A 24,434-nucleotide genomic window follows, 5' to 3' on the forward strand; every position below is an offset into this window, starting at 1 on the left:
GAGTGATCTTGGGGTCAGTTCCCTGAAAGGTGGCGACAGAAGTAGATAGAATACTTAACTTCATTAATCACGAAGGCATGTGGTAGCTAGATAAAACTCTGGTTAGGCTACACTTGGAGCATTTGGTGCAGTTCTGTTTGTCCCATTACAGAAAGAATGTCAGACTCAGATTCAGAATCAGGTTTAATATCACTGAGTATGTTGTAAAATCTGTTAACTTAATGGCAGTACTACAATGCAAGACATGATAATATGGAGGAAAAGGTAAGTAGATCAATTACAGTAAGTATATATATGTATATTAAAAAGTTAAATTTAAAATAATGCAAAACCAGAAATGATATATAAAAAAGTGAGGTAGTGTTTATGGGTTCATTGTCCATTTGGGAATTGGATGGCAGAGGAGAAGAAGCTGTTCCTGAATCATTGAACATCTGCCTTCAGGCTTCTGTACCTCCTTCCTGATGGTAACAAGGAGAAGAGGGCAAGTCCTGTATGATGGGGGTCCTTAATAATGGACGCTGCCTGTCCGAGGCACCTCTCCTTGAAGATGTCTTGAATACTATGGAGGCTAGTACCCAGGATGGAGCAAACTAACTTTACAACTTTCTGTAGCTTCTTTCAATCCTGTGCAGTAGCCCCCCGCCCCACCATACCACATGGTGATGCAGCCTGTCCGAATGCCCTCCATGGTACATCTGTAGAAGTTTGAGTGTTTTAGGTGACAAACCAGAATCTCCTCAAACTCCTAATGAAATACAGCCACTGTCTTGCCTTCTTTATAGCTGCATCGATATATTGGGACCAGGTTAGATCCTCAGAGATATTGACACCCAGGAACTTGAAACTGCTCACTCGCTCCATTTCTGATCCGTCTGTGAGGATAGTTTTGTGTTCACTTGTCTTACACTTCCTGAAGTCCACAATCAGCTCTTTGGTCTTACTGACGTTGAGTGCCAGGTTCATGCTCAGCACCACTCAACTAGCTGGTATATCTCACTCCTCCACACCCTCTCATCTCCATCTGAGATTCTACCAACAATGGTATCATCAGCAAATTTATAGATGGCATTTGAGCTATGCCTAGCCACAAAGTCATGGGTACAGAGGGAGTAGAGTAGTGGGCTAAGCACACACCCCTCAGATGCACCAGTGTTGATCATCAGCGAGGAGGAGATATTATTACCAATCTGCACCGATTGTGGTCTTCTGGTTAGGAAGTCAAAGATCCAATTGCAGAGAGAAAAGGTACGGAGGCCCAGATTCTGTAGCTTTTTGATCAGGACTGAGGGAACAATGGCATTAAACACTGAGCTATAGTCAGCAAGCAGCATCCTGATATCAGGATTGTCCAGGAGATCCAGGGCTGTATGAAGAACAATTGAGCTTGCGTCTGCTGCAGACCTATTGTAGAGACTTTGGAGAGCTTTACCAGGATGATGCCTGGATTAGAGGATATTATCTATGAGGAGAGGCTGGAAAAGCTTTTAGTGTTTTCTCTGGAGGGTTGGTAGCTGAAGGAATACCTAAGAGGCATAGATAAAGTAGACAGTCAGACTCTTTATCCCAGGTTAGAAATGTCAAATACTACAGGTCATAGCTAACAGGTGAGAAGGATAAAGTGTAAGGGAGATGCAAGTTTTATACAAAGAGAATGGCAAATGATGCCAAGGATGGTGGTGGAAACAGATATGGTAATGGCATTTAAGAGGCGATTGTAAAGACATATCCAGAGAGTGGAGGGATATAGATCACGAGCAGGCAGAAAGTAATTTGGCATTATGTTTAGCACAGACATCATGGGCTGAAAGGCCTATTCTATGTTTTTTTCAAAGAAGAGCTGGGGAAAGGGGTTACAATATGAAATGCAGTGTCCGAAAGGGTGATCAAAGCAGGAGAATAAGTTTTTTTCAAATGCTAATTGGAATGGTATTTGAAATGGTGATAATTTTAGAGTGTAAAAGGAACGGAAACAATTAGATTGTTTGTCTCAGGGATAAGCAAAAAGGCCTTCTGTAAGGTTCCTTGATTCTAGTTGAGACTTCACTCCTATTTTTTATACACAAGATGTTCAATTGTGTTATTACATCACTAATCTTTTGCCAATAGGGACCCAAATTACTTGTCTCCTTTACCTTTCTGGCAATGTGCTGGGCTGTCCACGAGGTTTCAAACTGATTAGCAACAGATGTCTTTGGGTGATTCAGTCAGCTGCTGCTTGACCGGGATAAATTACGACATCAGGTGATAAGTAACAAGTTATATTCAGAAGTCACAAGTGCTAGGCAATAACCATCTCTAACAAAAGTCCAACCAATTCCTTGATAGTCAGTAGCATTAATTTCACCAAGGACTCAGCATCAACATTCAAAGCACCATTGACCTGCCCCACATAAATAATCTAGCTACTTAAGCCAGTTAGAGAACAGATTTACTGAGGTGAATTACTCAGCTCTCAACTCCCCAAAACCTTCCACCATCTATAAGCCACAGGTGGGACTGTGACAAAATACAATGTACCTGCATGGATGACTGGAGCTCCAACAACACCTAAGGATCTCACCTACGAGATTCACAGATAATGGTTGTACCAATGATACTGCTTCAAGTAATTTTTTCATTGCAGCTGAGCACATGACAATAAATCCAACTTTGTAAATAGAAATGAGGGAAAGATGATCCAATCTCAGTCACTAAATTCATATGAATTTATTGAAATAGAAATTCTGAGTTTAGACAATGTGTATTTGATGTAACATAAAGTAATTCTTTTTAAAAAAGTATTTAAAACTGTGTAATTTTGTCATAATAAAATGTCTGAAACTTCAACCCACATATGCATTCAAATACACATTAACAATTCAATCCCTTTGAAATCATCTCGTTTTTTTTACATTTTAAAATATAACTTTTAGGACATTCAAAAGTGCAACATGTAACGTTCCTGTGGCTAACATCACAGTCAAAAATATAAACATAGGCAGTGATACAGCTATTCATAAATGTATGGCAGTAACTCAATTGACTACACTGAAATACACATATATATATGTATATATATACAGAAATGATGTATAACATCATCATATATATCCAATGTGCCTGGTAACTTTGTAGAACCATTGGATAATATTCAACATTCAAACCATTCAAAGAAAAAGTCATGATTCCTAGACAATGCTACATCATTTTGATCTGCCTTATTAGCTTGTTCATTTAATATTTGAAATCCCTCTCTGAATGGAAACACTGAACATATCAGCCTGCAAAGTTACTCATTATTTTCTTTACATTTTATCATACATTTTATAGAAAACAAATTTTCATGAATTTCAATAGTCTCTTAATATGTTTGCTCTTGTTTTATTGTTAGATATGGAGTGTTTTATGATTTCTAATATTGATTTGAGCAGGAGATAGTATGTAGTATTACCAATATCAGGACAAAATACTTACCAATGGAAAGCACTTGAAAAAGTGGTTTGTAATCAGTTTCTCTTCATACATATTTTCTAATATTACTCTATACAGCTACTGCAATGTGCCATGGAATGTATAGTATGTTAATGCCTTAACAGTTAGTAGCTTGGAGCAGAGAGGCTCAGTAATGCACTTTGCTCAATCAAAAATACAAGCACAAATGTGGTCTTCACTGAGTCAGAAATAAGCCAAACAACATCCAAACTTATCCCTACTAGGCTCCAAGCCCGTCTCAATGACAATATTTAAATCATGTCATCCAGGTGGGAAAACTTGTTAGTTAATGATTTTTTTAACTGAATTTGCTCTAAATTTAAATTGTAAACAAAAAATGCTTGACTTACTGAGCATTTCAGGCTGTATATAAGGGGAGATTAAACAGAGTCAATGGTTCAGGTTGAACAGCTTCATCATATTGGGAAAGAAAGGAACTCATAAACCTGCAGTGAGGGTAGGTCTCTGAAAGAGTCAATCCAGGGTGATAACATAAACAAGAGCAGGAGAACACAGACAAAAGACTGTAGGAGATATGAAATGCAATTCATACAGCTTCAGGTAGCTTGATTTCTTTGTATCATTCAGTCCACCTGTGTCATTGGCTTATCCTCTTTGGTGCTTTTTCCCTTAGTTTCCTTTTGCACCGCCTCTGTGAGCGGAAGATATTCCCAACCTGTCCTGTCAGATATTCTAGATCTGCATTTCATAACTCCTACATGTGTGTGTGTGGTGTGTGTGTGTATTTTTGTCTGTTCTCTCTCTCTAACTGCTCCCATTCACTCAGTGATCAGACTTGTTTGTTTACAGCTTAGCCCCATGGTCGTCTAGGTTTTACCCTATCACAGACATTCCCTCTCAGCTTCATTTCTCTCTTTCCTAGGTCTGATGAAGGGTCTTCCACATGAAACATTAACTTTATTTCCCTTCCCACAGATGTAGCCTGACTTGCTGACTATTTCCAGCATTTTCTGTATTCATCTTTAACCACGTGCTTAAATTTTTGCATTGATAGTTTAGGAAGTAGCTAAGTTAATGTTGCTGTTAGTTTGAGTTCTCAGAAGTTTTTAACTAATGATTATCCCTGGAAGGTTTCATGATAATTTTGTGTGTGTGTGTATATATATATATATATATATATATATATATATATACATACATACACACACACACACACACACACATACACAGGAAAAAAATCAGAAAACTTAATCCAGATTATGAATGATTTATAAAGACATTCGCTTACTTTCATAAAAGTAATCAATGACTCCATTGTATCAGGTATCTATTGTTTGCAAAAGTTAGCAAATAGTATCTTGACTAGTTATCAAATTCAAACAGCAATTTTTAAGCCAGCTACTTTCATTAAATGATACATGTTAATGTTCTTTAGACCATTCAATAGAATTCTGTCACGACTGATTCGTTCAGTACCAAGCTGATCCTTAATGTATGGTAAAGACATCAGTTTTATAAAACATTTCAATCCTCCAGCCTGGAATCTCAGAAAATGTAAAGGGTCCTTCCCTTATTGATGATAGCCAAGTTCAGTTTAATAGCATATCATCACTTCAATTAATGAATTAAGATGCCTCAAAATGAGTTGACTTTCAGCACATTAGTAAGACTGAATTTACAATATTTACATAATGGAATTCTGTGCTTTATGGCATCCTCCATAAACTTCAGAAGTATTTGTGGTATTTGGCCCATAAAGTAATGTTATAATTTGTTTACTATTTAACCAACACTCTCCATGACCAGATTCATCCTTCAAATCCCGGCTCAAAAGAAACGGCTTGCTTTTCCTTTTAGTTCACTTTGAAGAGAACTTTTTTCAGTAGCTCCTCTTCATAACTGTTGGCATGTCTTGGCCACAATTTACCAGGTCATTTACAGCTGGCTCAAATATACCAGTTCTCCATGCTCTGCAAATCCTTTGATTTCCAAAAGGTTGCATTGACAAACAAGTCAGTTGATATGTTGGCTCAATCCACAAACTGAGTTATAACTGTGGATTCCAAGCTCTTAGCTTTTCAATGTAGGTTGTAGTTCACGTCTGCGATGTTTTCATGAGTTTACACAAATATTTGAAATATTCAAGTGTAGGATCTTGCATAGATGCAGTGCATTCTTTACAGCTAGTTACTCCCAAAAAATTGTGCTTTGCAAAAAATAGAAGTCCTTTGTAATTAGAAAGTAAGCACTAAAAAGAATGCCTGTTTAAATGAAGATGTGCATTGGTATCTGAAAACAATGACAAACAACTGTTTGTAACCCACCTGGAGAATGATAAAGTCATTGTCTATCTATTGATGTAGATATAAATCATATGGTACAACATTAAGTACACAGCATACATTCTTAATAAGGGTTATCATTATGTGCATATGAAGCAGTCTGATAAATGCGATCAAATATCTAGATATAGGACCATTTATGATGAAGCAAAGTCTTTGAAACACACAACTTTGTTTAGCATTATGTTTAGTCCAGAGGAATAGCAGTGGGTATACACCCTAAAATAAACACTATAGAGTGTACCGTAATAGAAAAATAATGCACTGAAATAGACATATGATATGTACTATTATACAAATCATATCTTGGTCCCAGGATATCTTTCCAATTTGGCCTCACTTTCAGATGTACCATCAAATTCCCTCCTCAAGCTTCTCTGTTTGGGCATGCCTCAGTAAGTGGTTATAGAGAAGGTCATGTCTGGGATAGGGCAAGTTTATTTTCCCACAATAAAGCTGGTTACAGGAAGCTGTCCTCCACTAAGTCTGAAGGATCAATTGCTACATCATCCATCATTTCCATATCTTCAATGGTTTCATCTTCTCGCTTTATAAAAGTAGAGCTGCTGGAACCGGTCTCTATTGCACTTTCTTCAGATGTCTGGGAACTAAAAGAGAAAAAAGGTCTATTTTTTTTAAATGCTGAAAATATATGCAAATACCCCAGTGGAGTAAAAAACTAGTATGGTCTCCATTGATTCATAAAGTGACGGGACATAATTGGGAGGTCACTACTCCATAGTGACCAGCCAATTCACCAACAAGTCTTCCTGGTCTGCTTTTACCTATCCATCCACACCAGATAACACTCGGACTCAGATTTGATCCAGACCACTGCTTCTCTCTGCATGGAGCTTGCACGTTCTCTCTTTGAACGTGGATTACCCCAATGCTACTCTAATACCCTCCCACATTCTAAAGATGAGCTGGGTGGGAAGTTAATTGTCTAGTGTATACAGTAATTAGTGTGAATGGTGAGAGGAGAATCACTAGAGAGCTGACAGGCATATCTGGGAGAATGAATTTCAGCAAAACTTCCTGTAAGTTTTTGCGTGAAAATCTTCAACATATATTTATTAAATGTGGAACAATAAGAGAGCTCAGAAGTTCTGACGTAAATATTAAAGCAATCAGATGCCAAGGGTTAGATTGGACCTACAATCAGCGTCTGGAATGGACCTCCCGTGAATTAAAAGCTGCCAGTTTGGATACATGCATCTTTACCTTTATACAATGCACCTCAAAATTTTCCAAGAGCTCTTTATTAGTTGACATTAATATGTCATTAATGCTGTCAGATAGTACATACTTTTGCATTTCCCCCAAACATGTCTGCCCACAAGTAATCTTCCATCTGTTCCTCCAACATTTGTTTACAGAAAAAGCTTTTCAGCTACTGCAGTCTGCTTCATCATTCTACTACAGTGTAACTGACTCATAACATAGTCTTTAGCTTACTTTATTCCATACTCATTGATCCCCTACCTAATAAAAATCTATCACTTTCAGTCATAAAGACTTCCTCTGAGTTTTCAATGCTTTCTCTGTCTTTCTAACCTCCCCTCCCCTCCACCTATTCCTCAGCTAGTAGCCGACAGGCAGTTTTTTCATGAGAGAATTCTTTATATGCTCTCGTCCACATAAGAAAAATTACTTCCAGAATTTAGTTTCAAATAAGCTGGCTCTAAATTTTGTTCTTTTGTCTCCCTTTCTGTGTTCCCAGCCCTGAAGAATTCTTGGGCTGTTTGTGCCAAATCAAATCAGTTTGTCATTTTAAAAACTGCAAATAGATTTCAATGTTTAAAATCCCACCATCAACTCCTTTAATGCCTACTGTCAGTCTGGTAAATCTCTCCAAGGCCCACATAGCTTTTTTATAATGTGTTTCAAAAATGGAACCTAATACTCCAAACTAAGGTCTAACCAAGGTGCCATACAACTAAAGCATTGTTTAAGCATTTTCATATATCATTTTCCCTGAGTTAATAGCCACATTCCCCTGGTCTTTTTGGAATGTTACTTGGCATGATGCGTGATTTTAATTCTCTTTATTCTATATTAATTTTTTCATTCTTCATGTTGGCATCACTAACCAGGCTACCATATATTGCCCATTCATGTTAATAATCTACTATTGCACTTAGTCCAATTCAGTACATATTGAGCATTTTAGAAAATTAATTCTTTTCTAATACCTCAAACAGGGGACAATTTTCTGCTCGTTGTCCTGTGAGGTGTTACTATACTAAGTCTGGTGAAAGAAGCAATATTAACAATGAGAAAGTGTTCCAATTGATTGACCTTTCATTCATGGAATGCACGCACCACTCATGATGGCAAACTGTTATCACCCATCCCAAGTTCCCCATGTGGTAGGTAGGCTGTTTTCTTAAACTTCTACAGTCTATTGAACAAGAGCTTAGCAAACCATTTCAATTTCATGTTCATGCAGGCTTAATCATGTAAGGACAGCAGGTATTTTTCCTAATTGGGTAACTTATTTTGGAGACACTCCAGCAGGTTAATAGCCACTGTTACACCATCTAATTAACCCCAGATTTATTACATTTATTGTATTTAGCTTCCCTTACTGACATTGAGGAACTTGAATTCATGCCACAATTATTAATCTGAACCTTTAGACTTCTAAACTAATTACATAATCACTAGAGGCCCACATCCACTAGATTTAACCATGCAAGGATTTCACTGAACATGCTGCACCTCAAGGTAGATTTACCTATGGCGGTTCCTTGAAGAACTAGGGTCGTTGTCTGTGACTGGGTCAATATCAGGCAGTGGGATGATGTATCCACTGTCAGCACTTAACCGTTGCTCATCGAATCCACTCTCCCGGTCTTTCTTTTTATTTTCATTGTTGTAGTTCACTCCAACGTAAGGATCAGTGGATTCTGCCCTCATGCGAGCAACAGCTGGATGATCACTCTTCAGAAAGTCATCATTCATCTGCTTGTAGCTCTGTTCAGTTACAAAGAAATATCTAATTAGAAGATTTGACTAGGAAGTTTAGAAAGCTTCTGCAGCAGATGTCAATATGTTCTGATGGGAGCATGCCTGCCTCACTGGCATATGGTTCTGGGTAAATACAAATCCAGAAGATCTGAACCCCCAAAGCTTAGGATAACACTTGAGTTGCCAGTTCGCCAAAGAAATACACTAGTTACTTTCTGAGGTAGACATAAAAGATCCTACAGCAATACGGTAAAGGGGAGATGATAAGTTATCCCTGCAATATTCATTCCCCAATCGATAACACCAAAATAAATGATGTTGTCAGATTGTCACTTTGCTGTTTGTGAGACTGTGCTCAAATTAACTCCTTTGTTTCTTACAGTAGCATTTCAAAACCACTTCATTGATAGTAAATTCTTGAAATGAAGGGCAGCATATAAATATCAGTCCTTCTGTTCATGTATTCATGGGAGATGTCAACAATATCACAGAGAATAACATCAAAAAAGAGCTATTGCATTCTGTGGTGTCCAGATTAGCGATCTCTTTGGGAACAAAATTAAAATCTGACCTGATCCAACCACGGCTATGCTGAACCCTACCAAGCCTAAGGTTATTTTTCAAGCTGATTCTATCATAACCTGAAACACTTGGGCATTAGCTAGTAGAACTATTGACTGACAGCCCTCGTGATCCAGAACCTGTCCTTCAAATCATCTATGTGAAGTTTGCATGTACTCCCTTTGACAGTGAATTTCATCCAAATACACTGAGAATGTGTGGAGAATAAAGTATGATTTGTGTAGAAAATTTCTTGATTGTCAGCACAAACTTGGTAGACTGGAGGGCCTGTTTCCATGTTACACTGTTATATCTGTTTACATGGTCGGAGCTTGTCAGGCTTCGGTAGCTTGGTTAAGCCAATCTAAACTTGGTATCACTGATGTCTATTATACAGCATCATTAATCCTGTTGTGCAGTATTCTACCTGCTTAGACACACTACCGTTACTTTTTTTTTCATATTCAATGGGGTGGTCAGAGATAGTTGCACTTGTGTTTATCCCTAATTGGCAAGATTTTGGAAATTTGACATGCTCTATATAACTAAGAGAGCAGAAGATATGAAGTTAGCACATAAGTGAATTCTTTATTCTGCATTATCACAAATAAATTATCAGTTTGCAAACTACCATAGAACCACAGCACTTACAAAGCTGGAACTGCAAAGACGGAATCTGGAGGTACAATTCTACCACTAAATGGCAATAGTAGGGCATGTTACAGGACGGCTTCGCTTGCGTAGGAAATTACTTTCACATGGAGTATCAGAAGGAAGAGGCTTGATAGCATTTCTGAAAATGTTAATAAGCTCTGCGTGGCCTTCCCTATCCATTTCTTACTTGTGATCTGGTGAGCAATATTTCATTTTAAGCATACCAAATCTATAGTACTTTCCTTACTGATTACTGCACCGATTATGCAGTAAATTTCTGCTGTTGTCCATAGTGCAAAAGGGACTTACCTTCTTGTAGGCTTCTGGTAATAAGCCACCAATAATTTCAGCCAGGCGTGTAAAGGAAGGCCTTTTCTCAGGCTCGCTGTTCCAGCATTTCACCATCAGGTCATAGCTACATGGAGGAAGATTGAAATAGGAAGCAAGAGTTTAACTGTCTGATACAACACTTGGAATACTTATTCAAAAATAATTTTTGTAGAAGCTGGAAGCCACAGCACATCAGCTGCAAACATACACATCTGAAGAAGCATGTTCTGGTTTCGTCATCCTGTAACCACTCTTGATCTTATTGTAAAAGTTGGAGTCAACCATCATCCCTGGATACGGTGTGCCACCTGAAACAGAGAAAATAACCCACTTAGAAATAATGAGAAATGAGCTGAACTTCCTTATACAGTATTCACAAAGCAGTTCATACAAAACATCAGAGTAGCAATGACACTTTAAGCAGACCCAAGGTCATAGAAAAAATTGGTCTTTGCCAGTCATGGTAAGTCAAAAAAAATCATCATGGGATTGAATTTTAGTAAATATTACAGGATCAATTAAGCTGGAAAAATCTAATTTTTATTTCACTTATTTTAGCGATATGGGGTGGACTCTTCTGGTTTTTAAGATGGCGCTGATGAAGTACAGTGACTACTTGCTGATAGCAAAAAAAATAAACAAAACTACTAACTACTTTATTAATCACACTTTTCTGGTAAACGATCACTGCAATCTATAGCCTGTAACTTCCATTTTGGAGCTGAGCTTTTGAACTGCCTGTACAACTTGGCATTTTTGCGGTATGAACTGAAGTCTCAAAGGTGCAGAACGGTTACAGCGTGGCATGTACAGGCCAAATTGAGCAGTGGGGCCCAGGCCTGACAGCAGGGATTGAGCCAATGTTTGACCATTGCTGGAGTGATTCGATACAGCAGAACCGAGGCAAAGCGAGTGGAGGCAAGTTGGAGTCAAGGCAGCAGGGACTGGGCCCGGGCCCAAGAGCAAGAAATGATCGATTCAATGTTTGAATTGGAACGGTCAGGTACAGGCCTAATCGAGGTGGTGAAGCTCAGGCCCGAGAGCGTTTCGAAGCGGCAGGGCCTGGATCCGAGCAAGGTTTGGTCAATTTAAGTGCCAGGATGAAATAAAGAAGTTGGGTATGGGCTGAATTGAAGGGGCAGGCCCCAGGTCTGAGAGCAAGGAATGACCTGAGGTTTGGACAATCTATGCCCTGAGACAGATTGAAAAGGTCAGGGTTTCTGGGCCGGAGGCAAGGGAAGGGCTGGTTCAGCTCACTGCTCCACAAAGTTTGCTCATCTCTGCACTGAACTGAGGCCATGGCCTGCAACTAACGGGGTCCTGGATTGGCTGCAGACTGATTCTCATGAAATTCAGTTCTGAATGTTATTTGCTTACTTTATTCTTTGTACAATTTGGGTTTTTTTGCACATTGGGTGTTTGATGATCTTTTTTCTTTTAATGGGTTCTATTGGGTTTCTTTGTTTAGTGGCTGCCTGTAGGGACAAATCTCAAGTCCTGCCGAAGGGTTTCAGCCCGAAATGTCAACCGTACTCTTTTCCATAGATGCTGCCTGGCCTGCTGAGTTCCTCCAGCATTTTGTGTGTGAATCTCAAGATTGTATATAGTATACACACTTTGATAATAAATGTACTTTGAACTCCAAGCCACTCCATCCCAGCCAATGCTGACAATACCAGTTTAACCCTAACCCAATCACAGGACAATTTACAATGACCAATTTACCTACCTGATATGTCTTTGGACTGGGCAGCTGGGGAAAACCCACACATTCAATGGGGAAGATGTACACACTCCTTACAGATGACTCTGGAATGAAACTCTAACATCTGACGTCCCAAGCTGTCATAGTGTTACACTGACTGCTACTCTACTGTGGCGATACAAATGTGCATCGAACAGAAATTCAAACAATTTTAGTGGACTTCACTGCGCTAGTTACTTAGTTTCATTGAAGTTCAGAAGTATTTAAAATAAGTCATGTATCAATCACCAGCTATTTTAAAATGACTTCATTCTTTAACTAAAAATGTCAGCAATCTACTGATAACAATATTGTAGGGTAATAGTTTCCTCATAGTGATCATATTACATTAATCAGATCAATGAGAGAGGTTGCAGAGCAATGGGATGGTTTATTCATAATGAAAATACGTTGAAGATATAGTTAGCAATGACCTAATGTCCTGGATTCAAACTTTGGTCTTTACTGCAAGTTCTTAGTTAGACCAGCAGTATGTGACTCTGACAGCACTCAGCAGTCGGAGCTGGACGTCCAGTACAAGCACATCAACTATGCAGTATCCTCACTGCCAACCCTAATAATCACTATCTGCACTGAAAACATGAGCAAATACATCTATGGCCTTGTCAAATCCCCTTCAAAAATGTCACATTTAATTTACTACATGCAATCTTGATCCAATGTGTTTCATTATTAATTATTGATATAAGAGTGAAAAGCAGCATGTAATACCCTCCAGAAATACTACTCCCAAAAACATGGATTACACATAGAGTATTACTCCATGAGACGGTCATTAATTCAAAATATATTGCTGTTAGTTCAAGAGACTATCTGGAACAACATTGTATAGAGAGTTTGCACCTACCCAAAGAGAATATTTCCCAAAGAAGAATGCCGTAGGACCAGACATCACTCAGAGTAGTGTACAAGTTGTCAAATATGCTCTCAGGAGCCATCCACTTCACTGGTAGGAATGTCTAAAATTATACATTAAAAAGACCCGTATTGATTTAAAAGTGATAATCATTAAGCTGAGATATTGCTAGTAAGACACCGAAATGATATGCTGTACATGGTCAGAATTTTGAATTAAAATGAAAGAATTAAATGTTTAAGTTTTTATACTGGTATTTAATGCAACCAGAGGCTGGTCAGAATCTTGAAACACAGCCTTTAAGAAGTATCTCGACCAGCACTTAAAATTCTGAGGCATAGTGGTTATGGGCAAAGTGGGATGAATACAGATGAGGATCTGATGATCAGCACGGGGCCTGTTTCAGTGCTTCAGTGCTAACACAATAACAGCACAATAGTTTTTCTCAATGACTGATCTAGTAGCTGAGTGTGTTTGAATATTTATTTTGCTCTGGTCACAGAATTCCTCTTGGATATATATAGATAGATATAAGATCAATCTTCTGACACTTACATTGCCTTTAGAAACATAGTTGGAATCATGCATGATGTCTCGTGCCAGGCCAAAGTCACAGATCTTGACAATCTTTCCTTGAGCCAGAAGAACATTACGTGCTGCCAAATCACGATGCACACACTGTGTAAGAAGAGAAAAGAGAAGCTGAATCGTCACCACAATGTAACACCAGATCATATTAGACAGTGTACCAAAGTTACATGAGCGCAGCTGTGGATCACCATGTCCAAGCTGGCACTTACATTTTTAGAAGCCAGAAACTCCATTCCTTGTGCAACTTGAAAGGTAAAGCTGATTAGGTCCATGAAAGAAAGCCCCTCTGAACTGTTATCCAAAAGAGGATTCCAAGATTCTGTTGTTTCTGCGGGATGAACAGTAAACGTTAATTGTAGGGCATGAGCAATAGCTTGCTGCATCGTCATAACTAACCCTAAATAAAGAAATGGAAGTGAATAGAAGAAAAACTGTCTACAGTGGTGAGTGATGTTGAAGAAGGAGTTCTAATTTTTGGAACTGGATTCAAATTTAACCCAAACTCCTTTATTTGGTGGCATTACGTGCCCTCAGTGGAATGGATTCAGGTATTCTCTATCATAGTTACAAGTGAGAAATGAGTATGAACTTCCAATATGAAGCTACGCTCAATTCAGCACTAACTGGCTATCTCATTCAGAAGAACCATATACTCACTCCTGACAAATGTCACATTACTGCAGTGGGAGAGACTCCTTTATACTAGAGTTGACAGAGAGAAGTTTTGGTTTCTCATGACATATCTGATGTAAGAATTCTTTATTCTGGCACTATTTACTTCACATAAAGAGATCATGTCATTCTCCTGCAATGATATCCTCCATCTTCATTATCAAAAAATTCAGAATTTAATGAAGTCCAGAAATAACAGGCCACATTTCTATTTATGTGGGACATGCTCCATAAAACAAAATCTTGAACAGAGTTTACTTTAGGAAAAAAGAAAATGTCAAATTAATGACCTGAAAACTATATTATGAAGCAACACACACAAATTGCTGGAGGAACTCAGCAGGTCAGGCAGCTTTTATGGAGATTAATATATTGTCAACGTTTCTGACCGAGACCTTTCGTCGAATATCTATTCACTTCCATAGATACCGCCCAACCTGCTGAGCTGCTCCAGCATTTTATGCGTCGCTTTGGATTTCCAAAATCTGTAGAGTTCCTTGTGTTTACATTATGAAGATGCTGTTTGTAATAATACAATCATACTTCGCACATTTTACATTTTCAAACAATGTAGGGAGAAGATATGGAGCATTATTCTTACTGCCTATGTTTATAGAAAATATTAGAAATTATACTATTTGTTGTAAATATTAAAGACCATAAAACATAGGAGCAGAATTAGGCCATTCAGCCCATCAAGTCTGCTCCACCATTCCATCATGGCTGATTTATTACCCCCTTCATCCTATTCTCCTGAATTCTTCCCGTAACTTTTGACACCCAGACTAATCAGTAACCTATCAACCTCTGCTTTAAATATACTCAAAGCCTTGGCCTCCACAGCCTTCCCTAGCAATGAATTCCTCAGCTTCACTTCCCAATGACTAAAGAAACTCCCCCTCATCTCTGTTCAAATGGACATCCCTCTGTTCTGAGGCAGTGCCCTCTGGACCTTCACCCACCCACAGTAGGAAACATCCTCTCCACATCCACGCTGTCTGGTCCTTTCAACATTTGATAGGTTTCAATGAGGTTCCCCTCAAAAGGAGCATTTTTCAAAGAGCCAGGAACTTAACAATGTCCCTGCACATCCACCAATGGGGAAAGAGTTTGAGGGAGGGTGGGGACCTACCCTAGTACTTCCTTATGTGTCACAATGTCAATATTAGTTTGATAATACCCCTGTGAAGTGCCTTTGGACACCAAAGAGGCTACATAAATGAAAATCTAATAAATTTAAGAGAAAAATCCAAGTAAGTATAAAAGATTCACCTGTATCAAAACACAAAAATGCTATTTCTTATATTTTTAGGGAAGCTCATTTCTATTGAACAATTAGCATGAATTCATAAGACATTACTAATTTCAGTCAATTCATTCTTCTCACCTATTTCACAAATTTACCTTGCTTTGAGTACCACTGAATGCAGTAGAACAAAACCTGTCCCTTACCTGTCAAGGACTTATTTTTCTGCGATGGTGGATGATCGTACATGTGCTGCTGGATGTCAGTGTACTTGAAGCTGGATTTCCTTTCCAACATTGGCACATACTGGGTGCTTTCTGCTTGTTTCATATCCATGTAATCCCCATTGCTCTCAAAAGACAAGATCACGTAACTGTGGACACAATAAGATGGCATTAATATTCAATGTACAAGAAACTTTCCTTACTAGAGATGTGGTCCGAAAATCATAACTTAACTGTAGGAATTCTGCATAAATAACTGAAGGATGTTTGTCTATATGCAGATGTCGATCGGACGTTGTTCTAGCTGCAGTTCTGAAGGTGGAATTGGTTTTCCCCTCTACCACAAAATGTACTATGCAAGACCACAGAATATTTAAAATGCTGGCAAATTTTCTTCAGTTGAATCACTGTGAGCACAATTGCCAAGACTAGGCTGCCCCTCAGTAAGTCTTCATTCCATTTACTCTGTCTTTCAAGATATGGTCTCTTTCATTGCTATGGGGATTTTTGAAAAGCAGGGATATGAAATATACACAAGGAAAAATGGTTTGATTTACTTTTTAATTGGACTAGTTGTAGTGGATTAAGTAGAATAATGGTACCAGAAATATCCATTTAAACCACTAGACAAGCAGATAAACTTTGCCAAGTAACTTTGACAAATATTATCACTTTCATCATCATGACTCCTTGAGAACTGAACAAATTCTGCTTAGTTTGTATAATGAACTCCTGAAATTGTGCCAAAGGCACTAACCTCTAGACTTAGCTGAGCCAAACTGCTATTTAAATAATATTTAGTGATTATATTTGAAAAAGACTATTGAATTAAGCTCTAATCACTTTGCATTCAATAACACTTAAGTACAGATGTTCGATAGGGACATTATTCACTTGATTTAGTATTTTCAAAATATATATATATATATATATAGGCATCCATTAGCACCTTGGAAAGTTTCCAGGGCGCAGGCCTTGTATGGGAGACCGGCAGTTGCCCATGCTGCAAGTCTCCCCTCTCCACACCACCGATGTTGTCCAGGGGAAGGGCAAGGGCCGATACAGCTTGGCACCGGTATCGTCGCAGAGCAACGTTAAGTGCGTTGCTCAAGGACACAACACTCTGCCTTAGCTGAGGCTTGAACTAGCGACCTTCACATCACTGGACCAACACCTTAATGCGCCAACACCTTCGTAGTTTCAAAAGAAAGCTACAATAAAGGTGATACTGTTATTAAGAATGTCACCAAATCTAAATGCTTCACTATTGCATGCAAAGGAATCACGCACCACTGTAGATTTTTTAAAGAAAGTACTTTGCTAGGATGATAAATTAATTTAATTGATATAATTATCAGTAGTTACATGATAAAAGACTATAGACAATGAATTCACCTTCGTGTGCTTTCATCAGCAGGGTTTATACCAAAAATATCCACTTCTTTCTTTCCTTTTTCAGAATATCGACTTATAAAGCTGTCCCTGTTTTTATGCAGGTAGTTGACCAGATCACCATAGAAACAGTACTCAGTAATGATGTAAATGGGACCTATTGGTTAGAAAAATAAAATTAGCATGCTGAATACCAGAATGAAACAGATTTTCCTCAACATTATGCTAAACAGTGAACATCTGGATTGCTTGAAAAGAGTATTTAAAAATCAACTTCAGTCTTTTGCAATGTTTAACATTCCCACCCTATATATTTTTTTAAACCAGTTCCAACTACAATGGATTGGAAAAGCAGGGCAAATAAAATCAGAAAGAATTCTCACCTGCTTTTGTACAAGCCCCTAGCAGATTAACAATGTTTAAATGTGGACCGAGATGAGTCATTATCTTCAGCTCTGACATCAAGGCCTGTTTCTCACTGGAACGAGCAGTTGCTGTAAAAATATATAGTAAATAGTAATCGATACAATTTGATATTTGGAAAGCATCATGGTGAAATTCAAAATTCATTACATCGTTTAAATTCAAACAACATCTAACAGTATGCAGGGTATTTATAATTTTTTAGAAAAAACAGATCATGACTTATTCAAAATCATACGTGAAAACACATTTACTATAATTTTCTCCCTTTCTCCTCTTCATTTGCCATTCACAATATCTATGCTGCTTCCAGGTTTTTATCAATTCTATGTACAGTGCACTGAGAGATGTTACATTAGTGCTGCCTCTAGTCTTACCATAGTTCATGAGGAATTTGATATATTCCACTTGTCCTTTTTACTGTACTGCATATTACAATTTTAAGGGACCTTGGATAAGGTTACTAGATAATTCAGAACCATTTTAACAGTGATCATCCATTTGAGGCATAAGTAATGACTGAAAATCTCTCTGAGTAACATGCAATTATTTTCTACGAAATAATTACATTCATCACATAAACAAAACAGTTTTGCTTTACATATATCAATCAGTAAATGTCAAATTTACTGCAAAAATTCACAGCATTTCTTCAAGTAAATTGCTGTCAGGCCAAAACCAGTGCTGAAGTTAAGCCAAAACAGACTAGTTCAACGTCCTGACAAGAAAGTAACTGATGTAATCAATCCTAATGGATTAAATCTGCAATGTTAGCAATACAACTATACCATTAGACATTTGAAATAGCTTTCACTGTTTGGCCAAGCTCGACTGTATGGGCCACAATACAAGAGTACTCACGCTTTAGCATTTTCACTGCAACTTTCATGACAGGCTGTGAGCGACTTAAACCATATGCAGTTCCTTCAACCACCTTTCCAAATGCTCCAGAACCAAGAATGCGCCCTTTAAAAACCGCAAAGTACATGATAATTAATGCCACATGAGAAGTATCAGATTCTTCAAAGGGCCTCTTGTACAATTAGTTGGCCACTTGGCCAATAAGTTAGACTCTTGGCCTCACAGTCCACCTCGTTATGATCTTGCACTTCATCATTTCTTTGGCTGCTTTTACACTTTATTCTGCATTGTTGTTGTTTTATCTCATTCTAGCTCCATGCACTGTATAATAACTTGATCTGTATGAACAGCATGCAAGGCAAGCTTTTCACTGTAGCTTGGTGCATGTAACAATAATGAACCAAGGCCAATATTACCAGAACAATTGCATGTCACAGAGCAACAGAAAGTAAGTCAGAACGAACAAATTGCATTTGAGATTTCAAAATGCATTCATGTATTTATTTTGAAAACTATACAGGTATATGCCATGGTCTGCTTTACATGTAAAAATTTCAAGACCATCAGTGGTTTCCATCTACCTGGATAAAGTAGGTTTGTTTATTACAAAGGTACCATAGAGTCAATTAAACTGGGATATTACCAGTTGTTTCTTAAAATTCCACTTTACCATTGATAACTTCAAGTAATTATAGGAGCACTGTCTTGTAATGAAAGGAATTGTATGCAAGTAGTACATTTCAACATCCTCGGGATATTCTAACTTCTTTGTAGCTAAGTAAGTACATGAAGTAGGAAAAGCAGCAACGAACTTGTGCACAGTAAGGTCTGTCAAAAAACAATGACATTAGGGCCAGATGCTTTAATTCAATAATGCTGATTAAGAAATTGGTAGGAACTATGGGGAGAACACTGTTGTTCTTACTCAAATAATGGTAATGAATGTTTTCTATCCACTTAAGACATCAAACAGAGACTTCAGTTAAACATCACATTCTAAAATGCCACTTTCAACTATGTTAGCTTGGACTCTTAACTTAAGTCTCAAGATGGAATTTGAACTTGCAAGAATGCTACCATTGAACCAAAACTGGAAGGAGTGAAAAGGGTACTTCTCGCAAGAAGATTTTTGACACTCTGGGTGCTTTCTTAATTATCTTACATTTGGGAAATTCTAATTTACAGCTAATGGACTTAGCATTTTTACCAGAATGCCTCCAAGCTCCAGCAAACATGTACCTACCAAGGACAAGTCCATCCCTAGGAAACTCCCATCTTGTATCATAGGGAAGTTGCATGGGATCAACATAAATATATTCATGGCCATCTGGACTTATGGATTCAATGACTCTCCAACGTATTTCATACCTTGGTTTCTAAACAAAACAATAAATTACATTTCCTATTATTGAAGTAAGACAAGGTTTTTTTTTACCTTAAACAGACAAGTTTAGATGATCTGTTAAGATTTAAATACTTCATACATTAATTTTATTGACACCATCATGATCTAAAGAATTGCCACTTCGAATAGGATTAAAATATTCCTTTAAAAACATCATTATACATTCAGAGAACACAAACTGTGTGGATTAAATTAGGAATCATGTAAGACATTGGCAGGTTAGGGAGCATGGAGAGCTGGGAGCCTGAACTGCATTTACTTTAATGCAAGACCATCTAGTGAGCTTAGAACACAAATCAGCACCTGAAATTAAGTGTTGTTGCAGTCACAAAAGGTTATCAATACAGCAGGATATTAATCAGCTGAAACATTGAGCAGAGCATTGGCAGATGGAATTTATTCCCACTAAGTGCAACATGATGCAATTTGAGATGTCAAATAGGAGCTATATATACAGTAAATGGCAGGGCACTACGGAGGTTCAGTTCCATAGCTTCCTGAAGATATATTTGCCTTCATATCTGGCACACTGGGTATAAAAGCCAGCTATTATGTTTAAATCTACAAAACACTGACTAGGTTGCACTTGGAATATTGTGTGCAGCTCTGGTCACCATATTACAGACTGGGTGTGGTTGCACTGGAGGGAGTCCATAAGAGGTTCACCAGGATGTTGCCTGGATTGAAGGGCTTTAACTATGGGGAGAGATTGGATTGGGCTGGGCTTGTCTTCCTTACGGTGAAAATGGCTGAGGGGTGACCTGATAGAGATATATAAATTTATAAGAGGACAAATAGGGTCGCTAGTGAGAATCTTTTTCCTATGCTAGAGATATCACAAACAGTAGGGATTAGGTTTACCATGAGAAGAGAGTTTTAAAAGGCATCATCTGCTCTCGCCCCATATTCCTGCCTCCTTAACAGGGATAGAGTTCCACTTGTCCTCACCTACCACACAGTAAGCCTCCACATCCAACACATCATTCTCCACAACTTCCATCATCTTCAACGGGATCCTACCACCAAACGCATCTTTACCTCCCCCCCACCCACTCTCTGCTTTCCACAGGAATTGTACCCTCAGTGATACCTTTGTCCATTCATCCCTCCATACTAATCTCCCTCCTGGCACCTCTCCCTGAAAACAGCAGAAATTCTAAGTCTGCCATTTACCTCCTCCCTTATCTCCATTCAAAGTCCTTCCAGGTGAGGCAACACTTCACCCGTTGGGGTCATCTATTGTATCCGGTGCTCCCGACACAGCCTCCTGTACGTTGCTGACATAAGTTGTGGAAAATGCTTTATCGATCACCTCCACTCCATCTTCCTAGAGCAGAATTTCCTGGTGGTAACTATTGTAATTCCTATCTCCATTCCCATTCCAGGGCCTTCTCTTTTGCCACAATGAAACCACTCTCAGGGTGGAGGAGCAACACCTCAGATCTATCCAGGTTGCCTCCAACCTGATGGTATGAACATCAATTTCTCCTTCCAGTAATTTGTTTTCCTTCCCCTTCCCTCTTCTTCTATCCCCCACTCTGGCCTCTTAACTCTTCTCCTCACCTGCCTCTCACCTCCCCTAGTGCCCCTTCTTCTTCCCTTTCTCCCATGGTCCACTCTCCTCACCTATCAAATTCTTCTTCTCCAGCCCTTTACCTTTCCCACTCACCTGGCTTCACCTAGTCTTCCTTCCCCTTCCCCCATCTTGTTATGCTGGTGCCTTCCCACTTCCTTCCCAGTCCTGTAGAAGGGTCTCAGCCCAAAATGTCGACTGTTTATTCATTTCCATAGATGCTGCCTGACCTGCTGAGTTCCTCCTGTATTTTGTGTGTGTTGTTCTGAATTTCCAGCATCCGCAGAATCCCTTTTGTTTTAAAAGGAACTTGAGGAGAAAGCTGTTTACAGAGAGAATGGTTGATATCTGAAACTCACTGCCAATGGATGAGGCTGAGTCAGACACAATACCAATGGTTAAAAGACATTTAGACATATATTTTAATAGACAAGGAATAGAAGATACAGACTTAATGCAGGCAAAAGGGATTGGTGTAGGTACTGTACATCCCTACTATTTTGTGACAAAAATTATACTCTTCACATTCTTATCCCCATTATGGGTCTTTAGATAAAAGTCAAATCCTCCTCGCTGACAATCAAGCTAGGGAGAGTAATTGAGAGCTTACCTGTTTCCAAACTACAACAAGTACTATCAAGGAAATGATCACGATAACCAGCAGTACCAAGACTGCTGCAGCCACAGTCAACTCAGAGTGTAAATCTGCAAATCAAGGGAAAAGACTGTCATTCCAAAAAACTCATATTTATTACTTTGATTTTTTTTTTAAAACAACAGTAATTTAAAAAAAAACATTTCTGGGATCTCACTCTCAGGGGAAAACCCTTTCAAGATCTTCATGGCTCTTGTCACTCACTTTACAAAGGAATTGTCAAATGATGAATTTTCCACAAAGCTCTAGGATTGGAATTAGAATGGGAAAAAATGGTTTCTACTGGCACTGAACTTCTGTAACTACAGTCACAGACTATATTCAGTCAACATTTTTAATTAGCAAACGCTGCAATTTCTTATGTTGCAGCTAATTCATCACGGATACTGCTTAAAAGCAAACAAACTGCTAAACAGAGTGTCAGGAAGTAACAAAATTGCAACTGGCTGATGAATGAATGCTCATTCTCAATGGCTTTCCACATGGCTTTAGACCACCTGGACAACACCAACACCTATGTCAGGATGCAGTCCAACGACTATAGCTCAGCATTTAATACCATCAGCCCACAATCCTGATTGAGAAGTTGCAGAACCTGGGCCTCTGTACCTCCCTCTGCAATTGGATCCTCGACTTCCTAACATGAAGACCACAATCTGTGCAGATTGGTGATAACATATCCTCCTCGCTGACAATCAACACTGGTGCCCCTCAGGGGTGTGTGCTTAGCCCACTGCTCTACTCTCTATATACACATGACTGTGTGGCTAGGCATACTCAAATACCATCTATAAATTTGCTGAGGATACAACCATTGTTGGTAAAACCTCAGGTGGTGTCAAGAGGGTGTACAAGAGTGAGATATGCCAACTAGTGGAGTGGTGCCACAGCAACAACCTGGCACACAACGTCAATAAGATGAAAGAGTTGATTGTGGACTTCAGGAAGCATAAGACGAAGGAACACATACCAATCCTCATAGAGAGATCAGAAGTGGAGAGAATGAGTAGCTTCAAGTTCTTGGGTGTCAAGATCTCTGAGGTTCTAACCTGATTCCAACAGTTATAAAGAAGGCAAGACAGCGACTGTACCTCATTACGAGTTTGAAGGGATTTGGTATGTCAACAAATACACTCATAAACTTCTATAGTTGTACTGTGGAGAGCATCCTGACAGGCTGCATCACTGTCTGGTATGGGGGGGGTGGGGGGGCTACTGCACAGGACTGAAAGAAGCTGCAGAGGAGTTGTAAATCTAGTCACCTCCATCATGGGCACTAGCCTACAAAGTACCCAGGACATCTTTAGGGAGCGGTTTCTCAGAAAGGCAGCGTCCATTATTAAGGACCTACAGCACCCAGGGCATCCCCTTTTCTCACTCTTACCATCAGGCAGGAGGTACAGAAGCCTGAAGGCACACACTCAGTGATTCAGGAACAGCTTCTTCCCTCTGCCATCCGATTCCTAAATGGACATTGAACCCTTGGACACTACCTCACTTTTTCTAATATACAGTATTTTTTTTTTGCATTTTTAAAATCTATTCAATATATGTATACTGTAATTGATTTACTTATTTTTTATTATTATTTCTATTTCATTTATTATTATTATTTTCTCTTCTATATTACATATTGCTAAGTTAACAAATTTCATGTCACATGCCGGTGATAATAAAACTGATTCTGATTCTGATTCAAGAGTGGCAGAGCTTAAAGGAATTGTCCTCTGAGCTCCAGGAGTACAAGGCTCATAATAAATTCACTTCTTAGATAACCTCTTTCCAGAGAAATGATGGGTTTAAAATCTAACAGTAAACTAAATTTTAGAGTGATCAGTTTTCCAAAAGCCAGAACATTAATAATCATTGAACATTCAAACCACTAAAAAGTTCCCTTGTTCTTGGAAAAGCATTTATTAGACAGTGAATCAATGGACAATAACTTTAAATTATTGATTAAGTTCTGGTTTAAGTATAGGGTTGAATATTTTGATATTTTTCAAACTATTTTTGATAAGTTGCTTCTAAGGAAAAGATACAAGAGAGGCCAGGATTGTTTTGAGGATTTATAAGACACAGAATCAAAGCACACAAACAGAAATGTCAGGGACAACGTGCGATCAGCATTTGGGAAATCAGCAGCAGAGTTTTAGATGAACACAAGCTTTAACACCTTGACCAGCAGACAGAATTTACTTTAAACATCACAATGTATCACCTCAAAGTTGGTGCATTAACAAAGTAAAATGTATTCATTATACCAATTATAACAATTGTCAACAATCTTGGTTCCCAACAGACTGTTCTCATGAGAAGTAAGAATCTTCTTGAGATCAGACAAAACAAGACCTGACATGAAGTATAGTTTGAAATTCATACTTAATTGTCCTAGATATTAAATGCATTTCATGTGCAAAAAAATTGTTACAGTTTTTAATGTCTAATGAATCACAGGCCTGATGTTAAGCACCCACGT

General features: G+C 38.5%; 1 protein-coding gene across 3 annotated transcripts in view; it reads right to left on the minus strand.

Moving 5' to 3' along the window:
- Positions 1-2,686: 2,686 nt before the first annotated feature.
- pdgfra (platelet-derived growth factor receptor, alpha polypeptide) overlaps positions 2,687-24,434 on the minus strand; it is a 50,918-nt gene continuing 29,170 nt past the window's right edge. For all 3 annotated transcript variants that reach the window (XM_073064649.1, XM_073064647.1, XM_073064648.1), the window contains exons 11-23: positions 21,914-22,008; positions 19,569-19,701; positions 18,326-18,430; positions 17,425-17,535; positions 17,045-17,198; positions 15,632-15,798; positions 13,717-13,835; positions 13,472-13,594; positions 12,908-13,019; positions 10,504-10,603; positions 10,275-10,380; positions 8,518-8,756; positions 2,687-6,385 (exon numbers count right to left, since the gene is read on the minus strand). In XM_073064649.1, the coding sequence (XP_072920750.1) occupies positions 6,238-6,385; positions 8,518-8,756; positions 10,275-10,380; positions 10,504-10,603; positions 12,908-13,019; positions 13,472-13,594; positions 13,717-13,835; positions 15,632-15,798; positions 17,045-17,198; positions 17,425-17,535; positions 18,326-18,430; positions 19,569-19,701; positions 21,914-22,008 (1,712 nt within the window). In that variant the 3' untranslated portion in view covers positions 2,687-6,237. The remainder of the gene's footprint in view (positions 6,386-8,517; positions 8,757-10,274; positions 10,381-10,503; positions 10,604-12,907; positions 13,020-13,471; positions 13,595-13,716; positions 13,836-15,631; positions 15,799-17,044; positions 17,199-17,424; positions 17,536-18,325; positions 18,431-19,568; positions 19,702-21,913; positions 22,009-24,434) is intronic.

Source organism: Hemitrygon akajei, chromosome 13, assembly GCF_048418815.1.
Source record: "Hemitrygon akajei chromosome 13, sHemAka1.3, whole genome shotgun sequence".
NCBI classification, from domain to species: domain Eukaryota; kingdom Metazoa; phylum Chordata; class Chondrichthyes; order Myliobatiformes; family Dasyatidae; genus Hemitrygon; species Hemitrygon akajei.